General features: G+C 35.3%; 3 protein-coding genes across 4 annotated transcripts; 1 reads left to right on the top strand and 2 right to left on the bottom strand.

The window, feature by feature from the left end:
- Positions 1 to 475: 475 nt before the first annotated feature.
- LOC101737848 (uncharacterized) lies at positions 476 to 4919 on the bottom strand. 2 transcript variants are annotated; one of them, XM_004922855.5, is made up of 2 exons: positions 4557 to 4919; positions 476 to 1723 (listed from the first exon to the last, which is right to left on the bottom strand). In XM_004922855.5, exons 1-2 carry the CDS (start codon positions 4702 to 4704, stop codon positions 1494 to 1496), a joined length of 378 nt encoding a protein of 125 aa, XP_004922912.1. In that variant the 5' UTR covers positions 4705 to 4919; the 3' UTR covers positions 476 to 1493. The 2 variants fall into 2 exon arrangements, with proteins under 2 accessions (XP_004922912.1, XP_037868875.1); XM_038012947.2 differs by having other exon boundaries at positions 4530 to 4824.
- A 577-nt stretch (positions 4920 to 5496) lies between these two features.
- LOC101737710 (vacuolar protein sorting-associated protein 51 homolog) lies at positions 5497 to 8298 on the top strand. Its single transcript, XM_004922853.4, has one exon. It carries the CDS (start codon positions 5867 to 5869, stop codon positions 7964 to 7966), a length of 2100 nt encoding a protein of 699 aa, XP_004922910.1. The 5' UTR covers positions 5497 to 5866; the 3' UTR covers positions 7967 to 8298.
- Positions 8290 to 18788, bottom strand: LOC101744971 (uncharacterized). Its single transcript, XM_021353280.3, has 4 exons — positions 17619 to 18788; positions 17472 to 17535; positions 11430 to 17067; positions 8290 to 10229 (listed from the first exon to the last, which is right to left on the bottom strand). The coding sequence occupies exons 1-4, from the start codon at positions 18269 to 18271 to the stop codon at positions 9799 to 9801; spliced, it is 6786 nt and encodes a 2261-aa protein (XP_021208955.2). The 5' UTR covers positions 18272 to 18788; the 3' UTR covers positions 8290 to 9798.
- Between the last annotated feature and the right edge of the window lie 12 nt (positions 18789 to 18800).

Raw genomic sequence — 18800 nt, 5'->3', positions numbered from 1 at the left:
ATTCTTGTTTTCAATTACATGAAATAGGGTACGACTTATTTTAATACCTTTTTTTTTAATATTACTTATATTAAGAATCTAAAGGAATAAATCGTCGTCGTGGCGTAAAGGAGACGCCCGGTGCATTCTTGCGTTGAACCGGTGCTCGAATACCGCAGGCGGGTATCAATTTTTCTAATGAAATACGTACTTTAACAAATGTTCAACTTATGTTTCAACGTGAAACTCGGGAACCGTTAGCCCAATTATTATGAAACTGTACACATACAGAAGGCGGCATGCCCATAGAGTAAGATTATATATAACCTAAGGCATGCCACTCCAACGAACATAGTTACGTCACTGCCAGATAAGTAGCGCTGGCAGCAGTGTTTTTATCTTTTGAACTACTAACTCGATATGAAATCTATAATCGATTTCTATAACGAAGCCGCGGACATAGCTTGGTTATAATTTACAATGACAAATAAAACAATTTTTATTATTTAGAAATTTTTAATTATTCAATTACAATTTTTTCATGTAGACGTTGAATGTAATCTTTCTAAAATACTGGTGGTAGGACGCGTTGGAAGCTCGCACAGGTTGGTACCACCCTACTGATTATTTCTACCGCGAAGCAGTCGGCTTTGAGGAGTTAGGAATGCCATTTACAATACAATTACAACTTCCCATTAATGTTGAAATACAACATTCTTCAAAAATACCTTAGTTTTAAAAATGACTCTTCTAATCTATAATCGTCCTATTTGAATCAATTTTATGTCTCTTTATTTCTATTACTAATATTACAGAGTACTATAGAGCGATGTGATGACGACACTGGCGACACATACTTTGTATACATTTTTTATTATTATTTGGCATCTCTAAGTTAGGTAATTAAAACTACCTGTTTGACAGTGACAACAGAATTCAAACAAGTTCTTAAATTCTGTTGTTTTTTTCTTCATTCTTGAACTGTAAATAGATAATTACTATTACAAGATTAACTTAAGTTGGACATGGCCCATAATAAAATAAGTAAATGGAAAAAAATGATTTACAATGAAAAATAATAGCAAACAAGTTATTTCTGATTTTTGGTGGACTTCATTTTTAGCAAAAACAGATTGCTAGATTACTGCACAAAAATTATTTTAATGAAGATTTCAAAATGGTACAATGAAATTATACTTTTGTATGCTACAAACTTGCTTTTGTTTTTTTTTTTGAAAAAATCCAATAAGCTATTTGTCAAAATTCGTCAGGTTTTAGGCAAAAAATTATACAGAGAATAAGACTTAAAAAAAAAAAGATTAACTAATTATAAATTTAACAAAATTAAATTTTTACAACTAAAAACTAAATATCTTGAGAGCCAGAAGATTTCTGTACCTTTTTTGCATAGTAATTAAAAGAAATTTCCTTGTGCACCTTAAGTCTTATGAATGATCACAGTATGAGGGACTGTGGATTCAATGATTAAACAAAATCAGTACACAAACATAAAATTAGAGACTGCTATCCAAATCTTTGAATTGTTGCTGTAATAATTTCTTCATTTTCTCAGGTACAGGTACACCAGAGTGTGCTGGTTTAGGCCTACGTTTCCATGAAGCTTTCTTTGCACTTTTGCTGGTGCTGCTTGGTAATGGAACCGATTTGTTCTCTTTTGGTTTTGGTGTTGCAACTTTTGGTACAGTTGCTGTCCTTTGACGAGGCTCTGAGATCGTATTAGTCACTAAAAATAAGTTATAGATTTATTCTTTATTTTATTTATAAAGAAAGTACAGTCAAAACCGTTTACTGCGACATCGTTTAGAACAACATGCCGGTTATAATCACCTAGAACAAAGGTCCCGGCTGAATGCCATATGACTGCCTTATTAAAAATATTGCTTTAAACGACATTGCTAATAACGGCATACCTTTTTTTTTATTGCTTACAAAACCTAATATACCTCATAAAACGACCACATTTAACTAATATTTTGGAGAATTAAATCTGTTAGAACGACCGGCTATGCTGTATTGTAAACAATTTGAATAGGTATACACATTTGTCTTCAATGGCTATTAAAATCAGGAAAGAAAACAATAGGATTTAGTTTAGTGTAGGGTCTTTTCTAATTCTTAGAAACAAAACACGTGCATGCAGTAGAGTCAAAGCCCGCTTCTTCATATCTCTTCAGTTAGTTTGTTACTTATCTATACACAAGACGCGCCAACACTTTGTGGAGTTATTCGTGAAACTTTCAAAATGTCACAAAGAAAAAGAAAACAAATTAATATTGAGGAAAAATCGCGTATTATAACCAAGCTAGAGAGCGGAATTTCAAACAAAGACTTAGCAAAGGAATATGGTGTATCACACTCGACAATTTCAACCATTTGGAAAGAGCGAGAAAAAATTCAAACGCTTTATGACAATAATTTTTTGAAAATGAAGCGAGCCAGAACAACGAAGCATACGAATATTGAGGAAGCTTTGTTAAAGTGGTTTAAATATCAAAGGGCTAATAATGTGCCAATAAACGGACCGATTCTTCAACAAAAAGCTAACGATTTTGCTCAATGTTTTGGCGAAGATTTTGTTTGCTCGTCTAGTTGGATTCAACGTTTCCGGGCTCGGCACGGTATTGTCGGCGGGAAAATGAGTGGTGAAGCTGCTAGTGTTGATAAGGATACTGTAGAAGAATGGATGAAGCAAAAGTGGCCTACATTATTCGAAGGCTACGGACCAGATGAAATTTTTAACGCAGATGAAACTGGACTTTTTTACAATATGACACCAGACAAGACTTTAAAGTTCAAAGGAGAGAATTGTTTGGGAGGAAAAATGTCTAAAACGAGATTAACGATCATGGTTGCAGCAAATATGACAGGATCCTGTAAAAGAAAGCTTTTAGTTATTGGCAAATCTAAGAAACCAAGATGCTTTAACATACACTCACTGCCGGTAACGTATGAAAACAATGTGAAGTCATGGATGACATCGGACATTTTTGAGAGATGGTTAAGAAACTGGGACGCTGAATTGAAGGGAAACAAACAGAAAGTTCTACTTTTGGTTGATAACTGTCCTGCTCATTCAGCTGTTACTAATCTAAAATGCATTAAACTTGTGTTCTTACCACCAAATGTTACATCTGTATTGCAACAAGGTGTAATAAGGTGTTTAAAATCTCACTATAGAAGACTGCAAGTGTTAAAGTTATTACAAAACCTTGACAGTAGCGACCAAAAAAGCTTTACGGTTCTTGATGCCATCTTGATGATATCAGAAGCATGGGAAAACGTTTCACAAAACACTATAGCTAACTGCTTTAAGCATGCTGGTTTTAAAGACCTCTTAACAATAACCTCAGATGATGTGACTGATGATGATGGAGAGGACAATATTTCTGTTGCTCAATTAGCCCAAAATTTACGACCTGCTTTATCTATTACTGAAGCAGCAGAGTTCATTGATGTAGATAACTCTATTGCAATTTGCGCACGAGCTACAGAAGATGATATTATACGAAATGTTAAAGAAGAAGATGACGAACAGGAAGACTCTGAAGAACAATTTACTGTACCAACTTTGAATGATGGTATCAATGCTGTTAGTGTATTAAGAAAGATTGTTCTTTTTAATGAACACATCCACAGCAATTATGACGATACGTTAATTAAAATCCAACGTGAATTACAAAATATCTATGCACAGCAGAAGTGTTCCAAACAGACCAAAATTGCAGATTTTATGCTCACAGAAAAATAGCATTGTACTTATGTACATAGTTGAATAAATATATTTTTCCAATAATTCCCTATCAATTTGTTTGTACTTGCACGATACACATTAAACATCACCAGTTGTTATGACTATCGGTTTTTACGACTGAATATAAGCAGTCCCTTCGACGTCGTTATAACAAATTTTGACTGTAATTACTAGTTTTTTTTTTACATATTATATATTGGGTGTAAGAGCTCAGAGACCACTTGGAGGCATGAAGCCTTCATTAGAGTCTATTCAAAAATAAATATAAGGAAAAAGGCACTTAGAAATACCTGACTTTAAAGTTTTTAAGTCAGGTATTCTAAGTGCCTTTTCAGCCTTGCCTTAGAAATTATTTATTTGTTTTTATTTATTTCATTTCCATTCCATATGACTTTGACAAATTTAGTGCTTTCCTTAGGACACAAATTTCCAAGATATCACAGTAGTTATTGAATTTTTCAGTTGCTACTTATGTTATTTGGTTTTAATACACGACGTCCTCGGATGTAAATAGGAACTACAATTTGCATTTTAAGGATTTCAAGTTTGATTCTCTTGATAAGATCGTTCTTAGAGCAATATGCAAATGTTGGCGAATAATACATAAGCCGTTTGTGATCACTAAAAGTCGGAAATAATAAAATGAAAACTTTAAACGAGATTTAAAAAAAAAAATTTTAATTAAAGGCCTACGGCTCTCGGAATTGAAGAACATCCGTTGAGAAATCTTTGGAAATTCAAACCTCAAGCCTAAGGAAGAGATATTGAATAGATTCACCTCGAGAGTGTAAAAATGGAATCTTACATTTTAAAGGTATCTTGTCAGTCGCCTTTTTGATAGACGACATCGTTTTCTTAACAGACGCAGGCGAAGCGCGTCCTTTAGTCTGATTAGTCTTCCCTACAATTCGTTGCACTTTAGGCGTAGGTTTGGGGACATCTCGAGGAGCCATCCTTACGTTTTTTGCTCCCAAGTTTTCTATTGTATATGAGAAGTATTTTAGCAAAAAAATCACAAAACAATTCGCAACAGAAAGTTTTCAAATTTAAACACACAAACTTCAAAATATATTTTTTTGGTTGATTCGTTATTATAGGCAAAGATATATTTGACTATACAACCAAATATTTTGTTATGAAAGGCTGGCTGTTGTCAGAAAACTCAAAAGGAGCGATGGGATATATTAAAAGAATTAAAAGAGAATTAAAAGAAGTGAGATAAGGGCAATAACATGAGATAACGTAATAAGAAGAAGAGGAAGGCTGCGTGGATGTTCCACCATGGATCTTCTGAACTACCATAGGAAATAATACAGTACCCGTGGTTCTTTTCTATATTTAGTGCATTACCCGTGTATGCTCATAAGTAATATAATTAAAATGAATATAAGTACTTTTCCCTACCAATGCTGATAGCTTTGAGAGGCTATTTCAGCTTCGCCTTGACGTGGTGAGCTCACAGGGTTCAAACCGGTTCAAACTGTTGCTAACACTGGCCCTAGCAAGAGCAGTGCTTTGCAAAATCTACCACCAAATCAGAAACGCGACCCATTGAGAAGATCCGGCGAGAAACTCAGTGGACTAGTAAGTACTGAGTACTTCGCTTAAAGGTCTTGTTACCAGGCCAGTCATAAAATATTCAAAAAACGCAGTACATAGCAGTACGTATGATAAAGATTACCTTGCATAAATTTTAATAATAAAAGCTAATTTGGCTTAAAAGACTTTGTTTCCAAGCCAGAAAAAATTATTTAAAAAAATGGGGAAATATTATCAAACGTACATACCTATATGTATGTATAGTATACAATGTATACATATGTTCATTATTGTATATACAGAAATAAAATATATAAGCTTTAATGTTTATTCTAAAACTGCATTTATAAGACGGAGTATTAGTAAAGTAGGAAATAGTATAAATAAACATAATTGTTCTCATTCTCATAAGGTCTTATCGACGTCAGTCCTCGCAGCTGAAATGTTGTGTTTCTAAATAGTTATTCTCTTTGGTAAATTAGAATTGCAGACGAACCAATAAACCGCAAATATATTTTATTAAGGAGATTAGCTTTAAACGAATCACTTTTATACCTATTGAACAAAGTACATAATATGGAGGAAGCCAAAGCGGTTAAAGAAAATCCTCTGGACATCGACAGCAGTAGTTTCAGCCCAGACGTCTACTTAGATTGTCTTCTAAAATGCGCTACCCTAAAGCAAGTAATGGACAAAGAAGCGGAAATTGTAACTCAAAGTCAATTTCTACAATCAGAAATGCAGACATTGGTTTATGAAAATTATAATAAATTTATTTCGGCGACCGAAACTGTACGCAAAATGCGTTCCGATTTTAAAATAATGCAAGAAGAAATGAATAAACTTAGCGAGAATATCAATAAAATAACTACATTCAGCTCTCAAATATCTGAAAATCTCCAAGGCAGCGGTAATAATGTTCGACGTTTGTGTGGTACAAGACAGCTGTTAGATAAACTTCAGTTCCTTTTCCTTCTACCTTCTCAACTTAACAAAGCAATAGCAGAAGGCAGATACAGTGATGCTGTACAAGACTATTCACATGCTCAGCGAGTACTCCAAAAATATGGCAATCAGCCTTCATTCCAAAGCATACAGACTGAGTGTTCAGAAATTATATTTGAACTGAAGAAGACACTCCGTGAAAGACTTATCAGTCCTAATACATCTGCAACTGAACTTGCTGAAAGTGTAGCCCTTTTAAGGCAGCTCCAAGAAAGTGATTCATCCTTACAAGATATATTCCTTAGTTGTGCAGAGAGTCGTCTTGACAAACACTTGCAGATGCTCAGTTCTATAGCTGAACATACAGACATTTTGGACTGGGTAGAAAAATGCAATAATACATTGTTGGCTGATTTAGCTATTATAATATCATGTTACAATGAAATGTTCGAACAGGAAGCTATCATACCCGAATTTGCTGATAAAATAATGATTCAAATTTTTCATTTATTCGAAGAGGTCATTAAAAGACCTGAGAACAACGGAACTGAAATGTTAATAAGGGGCCTTGATAAATTCTTCAGAAAACTCCAGGCTATGACCGAAATATCATCAAGTGATATGATGTCCAGTAAAGGCACTGAGGTTGTCATTCAGTGTATAAATCACAAGGCTATGGTACAGTACCAGAGCATACAGACTCAATTTAAAGACAGTCTTATGAAAGTAAGGCAGTCTTTGGCCAGTAAAGGATCAGAAACAATTGACTTAAAAGATATACTGAACTCCCTTCAAGTATATCTGATGCAAAAAATCCAAGCCTCACTCTTAGATCTAATGGCATTCTTACAAAATAATTTATCATTTGGATTAAAACCTTGGTGTGCAAAAGCAGTAGCTGATGCTTGCTCAAAAGTCATAAATGAAACTATGGCTAATCTTTCTGATCTGGTAAAAAAGATGGCTTGCCTTCAGACTTCAAATAACAACATTCCTTTTGAATTGCTACTTATACTAGCTAAGCTATGTTTGGATATGCAAGAGACTGGTGTCTCGACATTACAGAACCATCTTCTCAAACTCTTAGAAGAGGCTGCTCCTGGCCTCACTGTGGATAACAAGGATACTAGTAGTGTCATGGTCCACTTATCTACTGCAGCGCAGACTGCACTAGATTCAGAAGTTGTATTTATTGGCCAGACTGCAGCCCAAATGTTGAGAGTATCTGTATTAGCTAGAGATTGGTTGCGAGCTCCAGAACCAAGGGGGCCAAGAGCAGTATGCAGAAGAGTAGTGGAGACCTTAGCTAGTGCTGATGGTGCTGCATCTCAACTGTTTCCAACTAGTATTAAACCTTCTAGTGACTCCAGTCGGCGTACTATTTGGTCACGTGCTCCTTCTTCTTTTTCACCTCTTAATAGGATATTCTCTGAAAGAATTGAAGTGTTTAGTCCTGCAGGGGCAGACAGAGCTGCACTATCAAATGGTGCCCTAAAAGTAGCTTTGAAAGCATTAGTTGAATGTGTGCGCCTACGCACATTTGGAAGGCATGGCCTACAGCAATTACAAGTTGATGTTCACTTTCTACAGCAAAGGCTTTCATGTATGGGCAATGATGAGAGGCTTCTAAATGCTTTGCTTGAAGATGCTTTAGCATCAGCACAGTTGAGATGCGTTGACCCACAACTAATGGAACCTAGTATTGTAGATATTATTTGTGAAAGAGGTTGAAGGAGAAGAACATGATGCTTGTATTGATAAAACTGGCTTAATTATCATATGATTCAAATTTAGATTAGTCTAGGGACTTAAATACCAATCTTAAATCTATACTATCTATACTAATATTATAAAGAGGAAAGATTTGTTTGTTTGTTTCTTTCGAATAGGCTCCGAAACTACTGGACCGATTTGAAAAATTCTTTTTCCATTAGAAGCCGACATTGTCCCTGATGAACATAGGCTACTTTTTTTTTTTTTTTTTGGTTTCATGTGTGTTTTAATGTTTCCGAAGCGAAGCGAGGGCGGGTCGCTAGTATTAAATAAACAAACAATTATTTATACTTTTAGTAGTTTTATTTATAACCCATTAATCAAAATTGCATCATATTAAAAATAATATCATCTACATTTATAAAATTTCATGTTAAATGCTTCTAAAACATAAATCTCACAAGACTGCTACTCTGTTTTTTGCATTTTTGTTAGTCACGTAGATAAACATCATTAAAATTAAAAACATTTTAATATACTATTCAAAACAGACATTATTTATATATTTTGGTCCTAGTTCACTAAAAAAATTATGATGATCATCGCATTTAGATTAGTTCATCGTAGTGGTAAATGATCAAGGTTGATGTATTAATTAAGAAAAAAAAAGATAAGTAGGTAATGATAGTTATTGGCAACAACAGATATTTCATCCTTAATCTTGAATCTATAAACAGGTGACGTATTGAAGATATAATGATTTGAAGTTAAAATCATGTTGATGTTAATTGATGGATACAACTAGACCGTGAAATTTACTATTGCAATAGATTCACTATTTCCTAATGAATTGGATCAGAAAGTCTCAGTGGATAGTAAATAATATTTAATCTGTTTACATATAGAGTGTAAGAATCCCGATTTAGAAAAGGAAACTTTAGCACACGAAAAATATGCATAATTTAAGGATATTAATTAGCGGGCACTGCCCCTGTACTTCATTATAATACGCTAGTGTAAAAATAATTATGGTACAATTTTGCTCAGCTATATGTAAATACTTGTAGTTTCTGTATGCGAATTCTAGTATGTTCCGTCTAGTATATTCTAGTAAATCCTGCATGTACTAGAACAAGTTCTGCACATGATCACGATATTGTGGCCTTAGCTAATTTTATATCCACACTTCTTATTCAGGAATCATCAGTCACCACCTGTCTTTGTTGTCGGGAGCCTTACACCCGGTACGGCTATATTAAAAACAAATTTCGTAGCATACGACTTCTGAAAAAATAAGCTCACAAAAAGAAATTTAACATTGTCCTACACATCTTCGTCTGACCTAGAAAACGATTTAATTAGACTATTACTAGACAAGTATCCCAAAATACAATTTAAAACTGAAAATGTTTCCAATATTTTATCAGAAATATAATAATTAATCTTACACATATAATATAACCTCTACAACAAATTGACAAAATATAATTGCTATAATATATAAACTTCTCATTTACAAACAGACAAGTAAACGCTAGTCCTGTCTGGACGCATAAAGTATTTGTTACAAATGATGCAATCAATTAAAGTTCCCAAACTGGTACATATATTTCATTTAAAACATGGTCCGTTTGTTACTTTATATTATAATGAGCTTCTTGATGCGTGGTTCCATACAACTAGCAACATTCTTATACTCTACGAACATCGTCCCAAAAATTCAGTCGATTTCGAAAATTTACGATACAAGAACACGAAGTGAGCCACACTCGCGTGGAGGAGTACATCGCCTGGAGTGTATTGGATCTGCCATTTTAACATGTGCGGCTCACATCTCTTGTTAAGTACCATTATGATTTCGATTTTTGCATGAGTTTCCTCATTTTCTCGGGCACGGGGACGCCTCTGTGGGCGGTGTTCCTTTTCGCCTTGACTACTGTCGTTTGTTTGGAAGTTTCGAGTTTGTCAGAGGATTTGAGTGACTTCCGGGCTTCTGGAGGTTTAACGTCGAGTTTGACGCTGGACTTTCTGGTAGTTTTAGGTTGGGTCGGAGCAGTGGTATCGCTCCGAGTGCTCGACTTCCGAGAGCCGACAGGTTGCTTTGGCCTTTCTGTGGATTTGCGTGTTTGTTTCGGGGCAGGCTTCGTATCAATCTCAGGCGGTGGAGAACGTCGTTTGCGTATCCGAGGGGGGGTATGCGCCAGTGTGGTGTGCCGGGACAAAAGGGCAGCGCTACTAAACAACTGACCACAGTCACACCTGTGTTCGATCTCTGTTGTCCCTGAAATGTTATCAAAAATATCGCGGTTAGAGTTTATATTTTTTAATCCAATTACATTAACGAAACAAAGTTCTCGTGATTATCACAAGGCGAAGGTTTTAATTTGAATTGATTTATTATTATTACTACTTTTTCATCCGTTTTTTCTAACGAAGTTAGGTAAGGGTTCTAAGTGGTAATTGCCGCCCGAAGGCATCGACAACGACAATCCTTCCGCTGTGTAGTGTGTATTTTTTTAATGGAAATAAAATAATGACATTCCTCATAAAAGATCCTGTTTCATAATTACACATGTGTCGTGTAACCCAAAACTAATATTTTCGAATTTATTCGTCGCGGCCTGAAGGATAAGACGCTCGCTTTACTCCTATCGAACAATGTGACTTAGGTAGGTACCGATTATTCTAAGGAAATATCGTATGATAAAAATTGAATGCGCTAAATTTGTGCAATTACTGGTGGACCGTAATTATAGGCCTTGTTTCCACTCCGAAGCAGTTAGGAGTTCGTATTTGAAGGATGGGAGAGTAGTTACATAATTCAATTGTTTTTTTTCCCTACCTATTCAGTGGTAGTCTAAAAGGCTATCTCAGCTACGCCCGGATGGGTAGGTGAGCGCACAGGCTCAACCTGAGAGAATTTGCTAACACTAGCCTTAGCAAGAGCAGTGCTTCGCAGAATATACCACTAGATCAGAATCGCGACCCACTGAGAAGATCCGGCAAGAAACTCAGTGGACTGTGTCTATGAGATTCAATTGAGATTTCCACTGCATGAATAACAATGAGGGGCGTCATTCACGTTGTGATATACAAGGGCTCTAAGGTATTCAGTTAACATCAAATGTTAAAAATGTTAACACAGTGCGTCACCTCATATGAACTAATAAAGTATTCTTAATTATATTTCTAAACCTTTTATAAGTGCAAAAGCTGCAGTTGAAAGTTTTCAAGCAAATCACTTCGAAATCAAATTACCCCAGAACCATGATGACATTTGTTTGTGCTCATAAATTTCTTAATGCTTTCTTTAGAGCGCTATGCCACCATACATTTTGTTTGTTCTTTGTCGTATTTACACCAGTTTATAGAATACACCTAACTTGCAAAACTTCTCGTAGGGTTATCTAAAGACACTTATGTTACTTGTTTTTATTATTATTTAGTAATGAAGCTTTGAATATTACAAACAAATACTTACGCTTTTTCAATTGTTTAGCTGGTGAAGGATTCGTTTTGTGCGACGAAATTGTAGGCCTTCCCGAAGATTTTCTTTTCGCAACAGAACTTAACGTTTTCCTTTTGTCTGCCAACGATTTTCTCTGAGGTTTAATTAATTTCGTTTCTTTAGTTCGGTTTTCTTTTGCCGGTTTAGTCTGTTTTTCGGCAATAACCGTGGGGAAAGAGTATTTGACGTCACTATCGTCTGAATCCGAGGCTGGTGCTTCAGTAACTTTATTAATTCTTCTCTTTACATTTAAAGCCACTACTTTCGCCTCCACGGTCTTTGGTTTCAGGCGAGGTATTTTTGGAGGGTGCTGTAATGATGTTCTCCTCTTGATTAGTTCTTTTGAGTCCGGACGTTCAATTTGTAGGGAACTACGTTTATTTGCTCGTATTTTCATAAACGTTTTCCCTTCGGCAGTAGCATCTATTTGGTAATTAGGATTCAACATGTATCTAACTTCATCATCGTCACTCGAGTCTGTAACCGGTTTTACATCGTGCACGACGGGTTGTGGGGGTTTTGTTACCTTTTGTCGTTTTATTAGTGCCGATCCGACTTTTTCTTTCGGAGCAATTTTCTTTTTCAACTGAACCATTACAATCTCTTTTTCTTCTCTCTTCTTTAAATTTGTGGCAACTTTAGTAACTATCGCAGACTCGGATCTATCAGACACTTCAACTATATCTTCCTTAACTATAGCACCAAGATTTTCAACTTTTCCTTCAATATGTTTTTCTGGAAGACTTTCGTCTATTGTGAGCAGATTTTGGACTGTTTCTGGAGCAGTAATTTTAACGTCGTTTTCAATTTCATCTTTTTCCAAATCAATTACTTTGATCTCTTCTGTAACTATTTTTGGTTCATCGTCATCATCATCTTCATCATTAATGTTAGATTCAATGGAATCATGACGTTCAACACCTTCGACAGCGTCAGTTAGGCCATCTGGGTTTGGTTTAGACATCTTCGACTGTCTCTTTTTCCGTTGACAAATCACAGTGTGTTTGTTCAGCGAATGCTCATTGGGAAACACCATGTAGCAAAGTGGGCACTCGTGTATTATATCTTTCGTGGACAATGAGCTCTGTACACTTTTGTCGTCCGATTTTTCCGAACTTGTCTCATTGTGTTGTTCTTTGTGTTCCATCAAATGATGTAATTTTCGAAAGGTTTTCTTACAGATTTCACATTGTGGCGGCGGTGTAGACTTTTCAACGGTATTCGATGGAGTACTCGGTGTAATGGTAGTTTTTTGTCTATTTATACCATCGTGTGTTTCGCGATGTTCAACTAAATGGTGGAGTTTCCTAAATGATTTGTCACAGGGCTCACAGCGGAATCCAGCGCTTGTGTCTTCACTTTGTTTTGTCACTTCATCAGATTCAACTTTAACTTCACTTTGTTCAGAGGAGCTCTTCCGAGTTCCTTTAGCGCTTGTGCTATTCGAGTTGTGAATAATCCTGTGCTGAACTAAATGATGAAGTTTCCTAAACTCTTTCTTACATATTTCGCAACTAAAAACAGATTTGGTGCTTTGCACATTTTCTATTTTCTTTTCACCCTGTTTCGTGTGTTGAAGTCTATGACTATCCAAATAAGAAAGTTGTCTGAAAGTTTTACCGCAATATTCACAAACAATCAAATGGGTTAGCTTGCTGTTTGGTTTATTTCTGGTTTCTTTCCTTGAATCGTGTTGTTTTCTGTTATCTTCTTTTGATTTGTTTTTTATGGGAGTGTCTTCTATGACGACGACTTCATCAGTTTCTGCCTCTGATTTAGAATCATTCGATTTCCGTTTATTAGGGATGATCTTTTTGATTTCACTGATTTTAACGTCGTCGTCATCATCATCATCATCATCATTCAACGGATCAGAGTGACTGTCGAAAGATTTAGAATCGGAATCTTGAGAATCTCTCATTCTTCGTGCTCTTCTTTTACCTGCATCAGATCTATTAGGCGAAGGACCGGTGCAGTGTTTAACATGCTTGAAAACCACATTCTCTGTCCTAAACAGTTTGTTGCAAATTGGACAAACTATATTTTCGTTAATTTTTCCCATTGTCCAATTTTCTTTGACCATTTCATCTCCTGAGCTATCTTCGTCTTCTGTAGATGTTTCGTGCTTAATTGGCTTTGCATCTATTAGACGGGGTTTTTTATTCGGACTTGGTGGTTTAGATTTTTCCGGGCTTCCGTCAGGTAATGGATACTTCCTTGGACGTCCCCTTCCTCTTTTCGTAGGAGTCTGCTGTTGACTATCATTAATAGAACATTTCCTTTCTTTATTTTCGGACTGGTTTTCTAGTAATTCGGCAGCTTTGACCAAATTATCTATAGCAGACACTGTGGTTTTGTTTCTAGGCATATCTACGTCGCTGTTCATTACCTCTTTGATTGTGTTTTGCCCATTAACTTTTTCTTCTCTGGTTATACTTCGACCAAGTAAGTATGATTTTTTGTGAACTAAGCTCTTTGCGCTTGGCTTTTCGTTTTTTATTTCCTCGAACCTTCGTTTCTTCTTGGGCGAAACGTCTATTCCTAAATCGCTAGGTTGAATCAATTCGAATTCCGGTTCTTCAACAGGAGTTAATACTTGTTTTCGTTGGTGTTTTATTTTACTTTTCGATTCATCGTGTGATTTGGTTTCTCCTGTATCAACAACATCAAAATCAAACGAATCGCAAGAACTAATCGTTGAATTGTCAACATCTCCAGTTGTTTTCGACGGGGACAAATCTTTGCCCTGTACATTCAATTGACCGGGAGTGAACTCCGCATTTGTGTCCATGAATACAACTTTCACTGGCTTGTCTTCGATAATTGTAATGGGTCCTTCCATTTTTCGTTTAACAGTTAAAGCATTTTGATATGCAATCTGTAGTTTCGATTGGTAATTTTTGTTAGACGGATCATCATTTACAGGTATATTTGATAAAATGGTGACTTTGTTTGAAGGGATATGTTTGAAATTTTGTATTTTCGTAGGCGCCCTTACAGGTATTTCACTTTGTTTAGTTGAATAATTTGCCGGGACAACCTGCGTTTCAGGAACGTTAACTGTTAAACAATTTTGATATGTAACAGAATTCCTCCTAACAAATTTATCAAAATCTTTCTCCGTGATGACAGCTGTTCTCTTCTCATCATGTTTAGGTACAGATTCTTTAAAAGATTCATCTTTGACGGTAATTGGAGACGAAAGAGAACTTTTATTGGTTTCGATATCGCCGGTCACAGGTTCATGTTCAATAATTTCTTCTTCAGAGTCGAATGCTGATGTAGCACCTGCAGTCTCTTTCAGCGGAACTGCTGCTGCTAAATTTGGCACTTTTTGTACATCGCTCTCCTGAGCGTTTGCTTTTTTCTCTTTTTTCCTATCATTTTTATTAATGTTTAGTTTCGAATTTAGATCCTGTGGTTTTTCTGGAGGTATTTCTTTTAAGTTCGTTCCCTGTGTTTCACTCATTTTCAATTCAATGGCATCTAAAGTAGTTTGATTGTTCGCAATGGCATCTACAACAGTAGAATTCAAATTCTTCTTGTCCACATTGTTCTGTACACTAAGATTTATATCTTCCGTAACAGGTTTCATTGGATACGTTCTGTTAATTAGTTCTTCAATTGTTTTGTCAATTAAATCTTGCGCATTAACTTTTCTCTGAGGAGTTTCTCTTTTTAACGTATTCGTAACAACAAGAGGTACAGGTTTATCGGCAGAAAGAATTTCGGCTTTCGTCGCTGCTTCTGACTTGTTCATATTCTTTAAGCTTACTTTTTTAGAATTTGGTTCAGATGTTACAGACTTTATGGGTATTTTGCTCTCGTTTCCTGCAGAACTCGATTTGCTTTCTGGTTTGGCAATTGCTGTTTTGTTTATGAATAAGGATTGATTTTTTACAACAGGTTTATTTAATTCTGAATTTTTTGTATTTGCGTTAGTTGTTTGTCTTTGACTATCGATTTTCTTAAGGACATCACGTTTGTTCAAGTCGTTAGAATTTTTTATTGATTTGCTGCTAGTATTATAAACTGGTGCTTTGGTTTCCTTTATTTTATTTAAGAATGCTTGTCGATTGGCCTCAGTCCATTGACCAAAAGGAACAGCACTATTGTTATTGTTGATTGCTTTCTCTTGAATTTTTATGTTTTCTAATTTAATATCATCCTTTTCTTGATCAGCCGTTTTCTGTGTTGCTTCTTCATTAAATTTTACTTTAAGCTGGTCTTTATTTATGGCAACTGTGTCAAATTCTTTAACATTTTCAATTTTTGCAGCGATTTTACTTTCTAAAGTAAGTTTAGGTTCTGATTTGCTTTCTGGTTCTTCAGGTTTTTTCGTAATATTAAGAATAATAGCTGAGCTAATGGTATCAACATTATTTTCATCTGGTGTAGCATCTTTAGCTTCTACAATATTTTTTGGATTTTCTATATCTGTTGATTTATTTATTTCTTCTTTTAACAATTTAGGCCAGCTAACTTCATCTGTTGTTGTGGCCACCTCGAGACTAGCACCACTACGATTTTTATTTCCACTAATGTTATCACTAGAATCGACAACATCTAATGTCCTTTCTTTAGGTAACACAAGGGTCTGGCCATGTATTTTATTTACTGCTGTACTGACGTCACCCGTAGCTTGTTTTATTAGATCTTCCTCTTTCACACTCGTTTCAACTTTCGAAAGATCTGTCAAAGTAATTTCTGTAGAAGACTTGCAGCTCTGTTGATCTTTTATGTCACTATCAGATACCATATTTGTGGTCAGCATATCTTGTGTAGATTCTATTTCTTCAAATTGTTCTATTTTTCCTACAGCAGTTTCTACTTGGTTTTCTTTAATTTCATTACTTTTTAATGGGGGTTTTTCTAATTCTGTGTTCTGCGGCATGTCATTTTGTGTAACTTTGGCTTCCTTTATTAAATGTTCGCAATTGTCTTTTAGATCATTACTTGGTAATGCATTTGTTTCTTCATCATGAAATCTTGAATCTAAGTTTTCAGTTATACTATCTTTTTTATCTTTTTGTTCGTTTATGTTTAAGATACTAAGTTTGTTTTCACTAACTGTACTCTTTGGTTCTACTTTTTCTCCTTTATCAAAAACATTGTTACCAGCTGTAACACCCAAACCAGCAGTTTCATCAGGCTCTTTGTTTAGCTCTGTAATTTCTTTGTGCTTTGTTGGTGTTTCAACTAATTTTTGTTTACAGTTATCAGTGTGTACTTCAATCGTTTTCTTAACATTATCAGAATGTCTACTCGGATGCAATTGTTGATCCACCATCGTTTTTGTAAGCGGGACACCTTCTTTGTTAGGAGTTGAATGTGTCATAGGCATAAAACTGCCTACCACAGGAGATTTTCTTGATTCACTGAACTTCATCATTTTTCCATTTAAATTTAATTCTGGTTTGCCCTCAAAAGGTAACAGTTTGTTTTCACTGTCTGCATCTTCTGATGTAGAAATTGGTGTAGTTTCCATTGTGGGAAAATTCTTTTTTTCAGTAACTTTGTTACTCGATGAATCATTTATGATTTTATTTAAATCTTTATTAATAGGCACATGTGATGTGTTCTTTTCGATTAGCTTCCCATCTTTTGTAGGCTGTAAACAAATTTTCAATTCAAGTGATGACATAAGCCCAAATTTATCCTTTACAATATAATCCTGCTTATTTTTGTTGCAGTGCAATCAAATTAGTCAGAGAATTAGTTTTACTTGAATAGTTAGGGGAACTCTTTTATTGTTACAATGAAGACTTCAATGGGTTATATCGCATGATGAGAATGCACACTACAGCCTATATGGAATGGAGTAGCCACTTACAGTCAGTATTCTGAGAACGAATAAAAAAAAGTACTAAATAACATTGTGATTTTTCTACATTCATTGACTAAAATTAAACTATTATTGCTTTTTTTTTACATTTATATTTGATAGGAAACTATAATGTGTGATACAAGGAAAACATAATTTACACTACATAATTTTTATTTAAAAATGCTTACCACTTCTTTTGTAACTTCTATTTCTATTTCTTCATATACTTCTAAATTCCCTTCAGCATTTTCACTGGAATGCATACATAATTATCATTCTCATCAGAACAAATTGTAATTTGAAATTAAACAGCTGCCTGCATATTTAGTACTTACCGAACTTTGAGAAATTTAAAGCTGGGTTGCTCTTGGTTATCTATGATCTGAACAGCAGCTAACTCTTCCTCCCCGTCCTTCCTATACAAATACAATCCATTCCCAATATCTATAGCATCCACATTTTTGCCATCAATTTGTAGCACTACTTCTGTATCTTTACTTGTCTCACCTTGCATGAGTGTCGGCGTTTCAGTAAAATTTTCACTTAGCTTATATTCCTCAGATTCTGCTCCCTTAAGTTCTGTCGGTGTTTTGTCATCTACATCTACATTGTCATCAATTACCAGCTCGTCACCATCATAAGAATTGTCGTTGTCTTCAAATATCTCCACTCCTCCAGATAGGATGTTGGCAGCTTCAATTTGTTTGCCAATCTTGTAATTGTCACGGTCAATTTTTTTATTGATTGGCGACAAGTTTCCTATGATAACGTCGGTGCCCGTGATGGTCGTGTCTGATTTTGTACTCGTCGATGTTAAAGCCACATCTTTTATGTGAGAAATGTCAAAGGTTGAGTCAACTTCAGACAGAGAAAAATATTTGGAGTTTTCATTGGCCGTCATAAACGCCTCGCTCGGTGGCGATGTGGTGTCCAGCGTGGAATCACCTGAGCCCCCAGCCGTACTTCGCAACTGGCTCAGTCTATCCATCCCCGCACTTCATCTGCCTTCACAACAAGCTTGTTACAACAAAATGCAGCACGTCTGCAATCGACGAGGAAAAAATATTTCTCCTGTTAAGAAAGCCGTTGATATCATTTGAAGGTTGGTCCATAAATTAGCACCTAGGTCAATACCAAAGAACAGTGAAACTTTTTAGAACGATATTGATATCGTGACACTTATGAAATTACGAACTTAGACTTAGCAATTCACATCGAATAAGAGTAGGTTTTTTCTTTAAAATAATCCTTTACTTGATTATTTCATAAATAAATTAGTAGTAGGTATACTTTTCTAGAAGCGAATAAAAAAATCTCAAGTTTTGATAAAACAACACAACACATCAAATAGTAAAGATGGACGCTAAAATCGGTGTTGCCGCTGTTTCTAAAAAATATTAAGTGTATTAAATATGCCGCTGTTTGAATTGATTTTTTTTATTCAAGTTTCTTTTTGGACTTGCACGTCACGTCTCTCTTACGTTGCCATGGCTTACACACAACATTATGTTTAATCT

Source organism: Bombyx mori, chromosome 9 (assembly GCF_030269925.1).
Source record: "Bombyx mori chromosome 9, ASM3026992v2".
NCBI classification, from domain to species: Eukaryota; Metazoa; Arthropoda; class Insecta; order Lepidoptera; family Bombycidae; genus Bombyx; species Bombyx mori.
The sequence above is the reverse complement of the archived record's forward strand: the minus strand, read 5'-3'. Positions and strand labels throughout refer to the sequence as shown.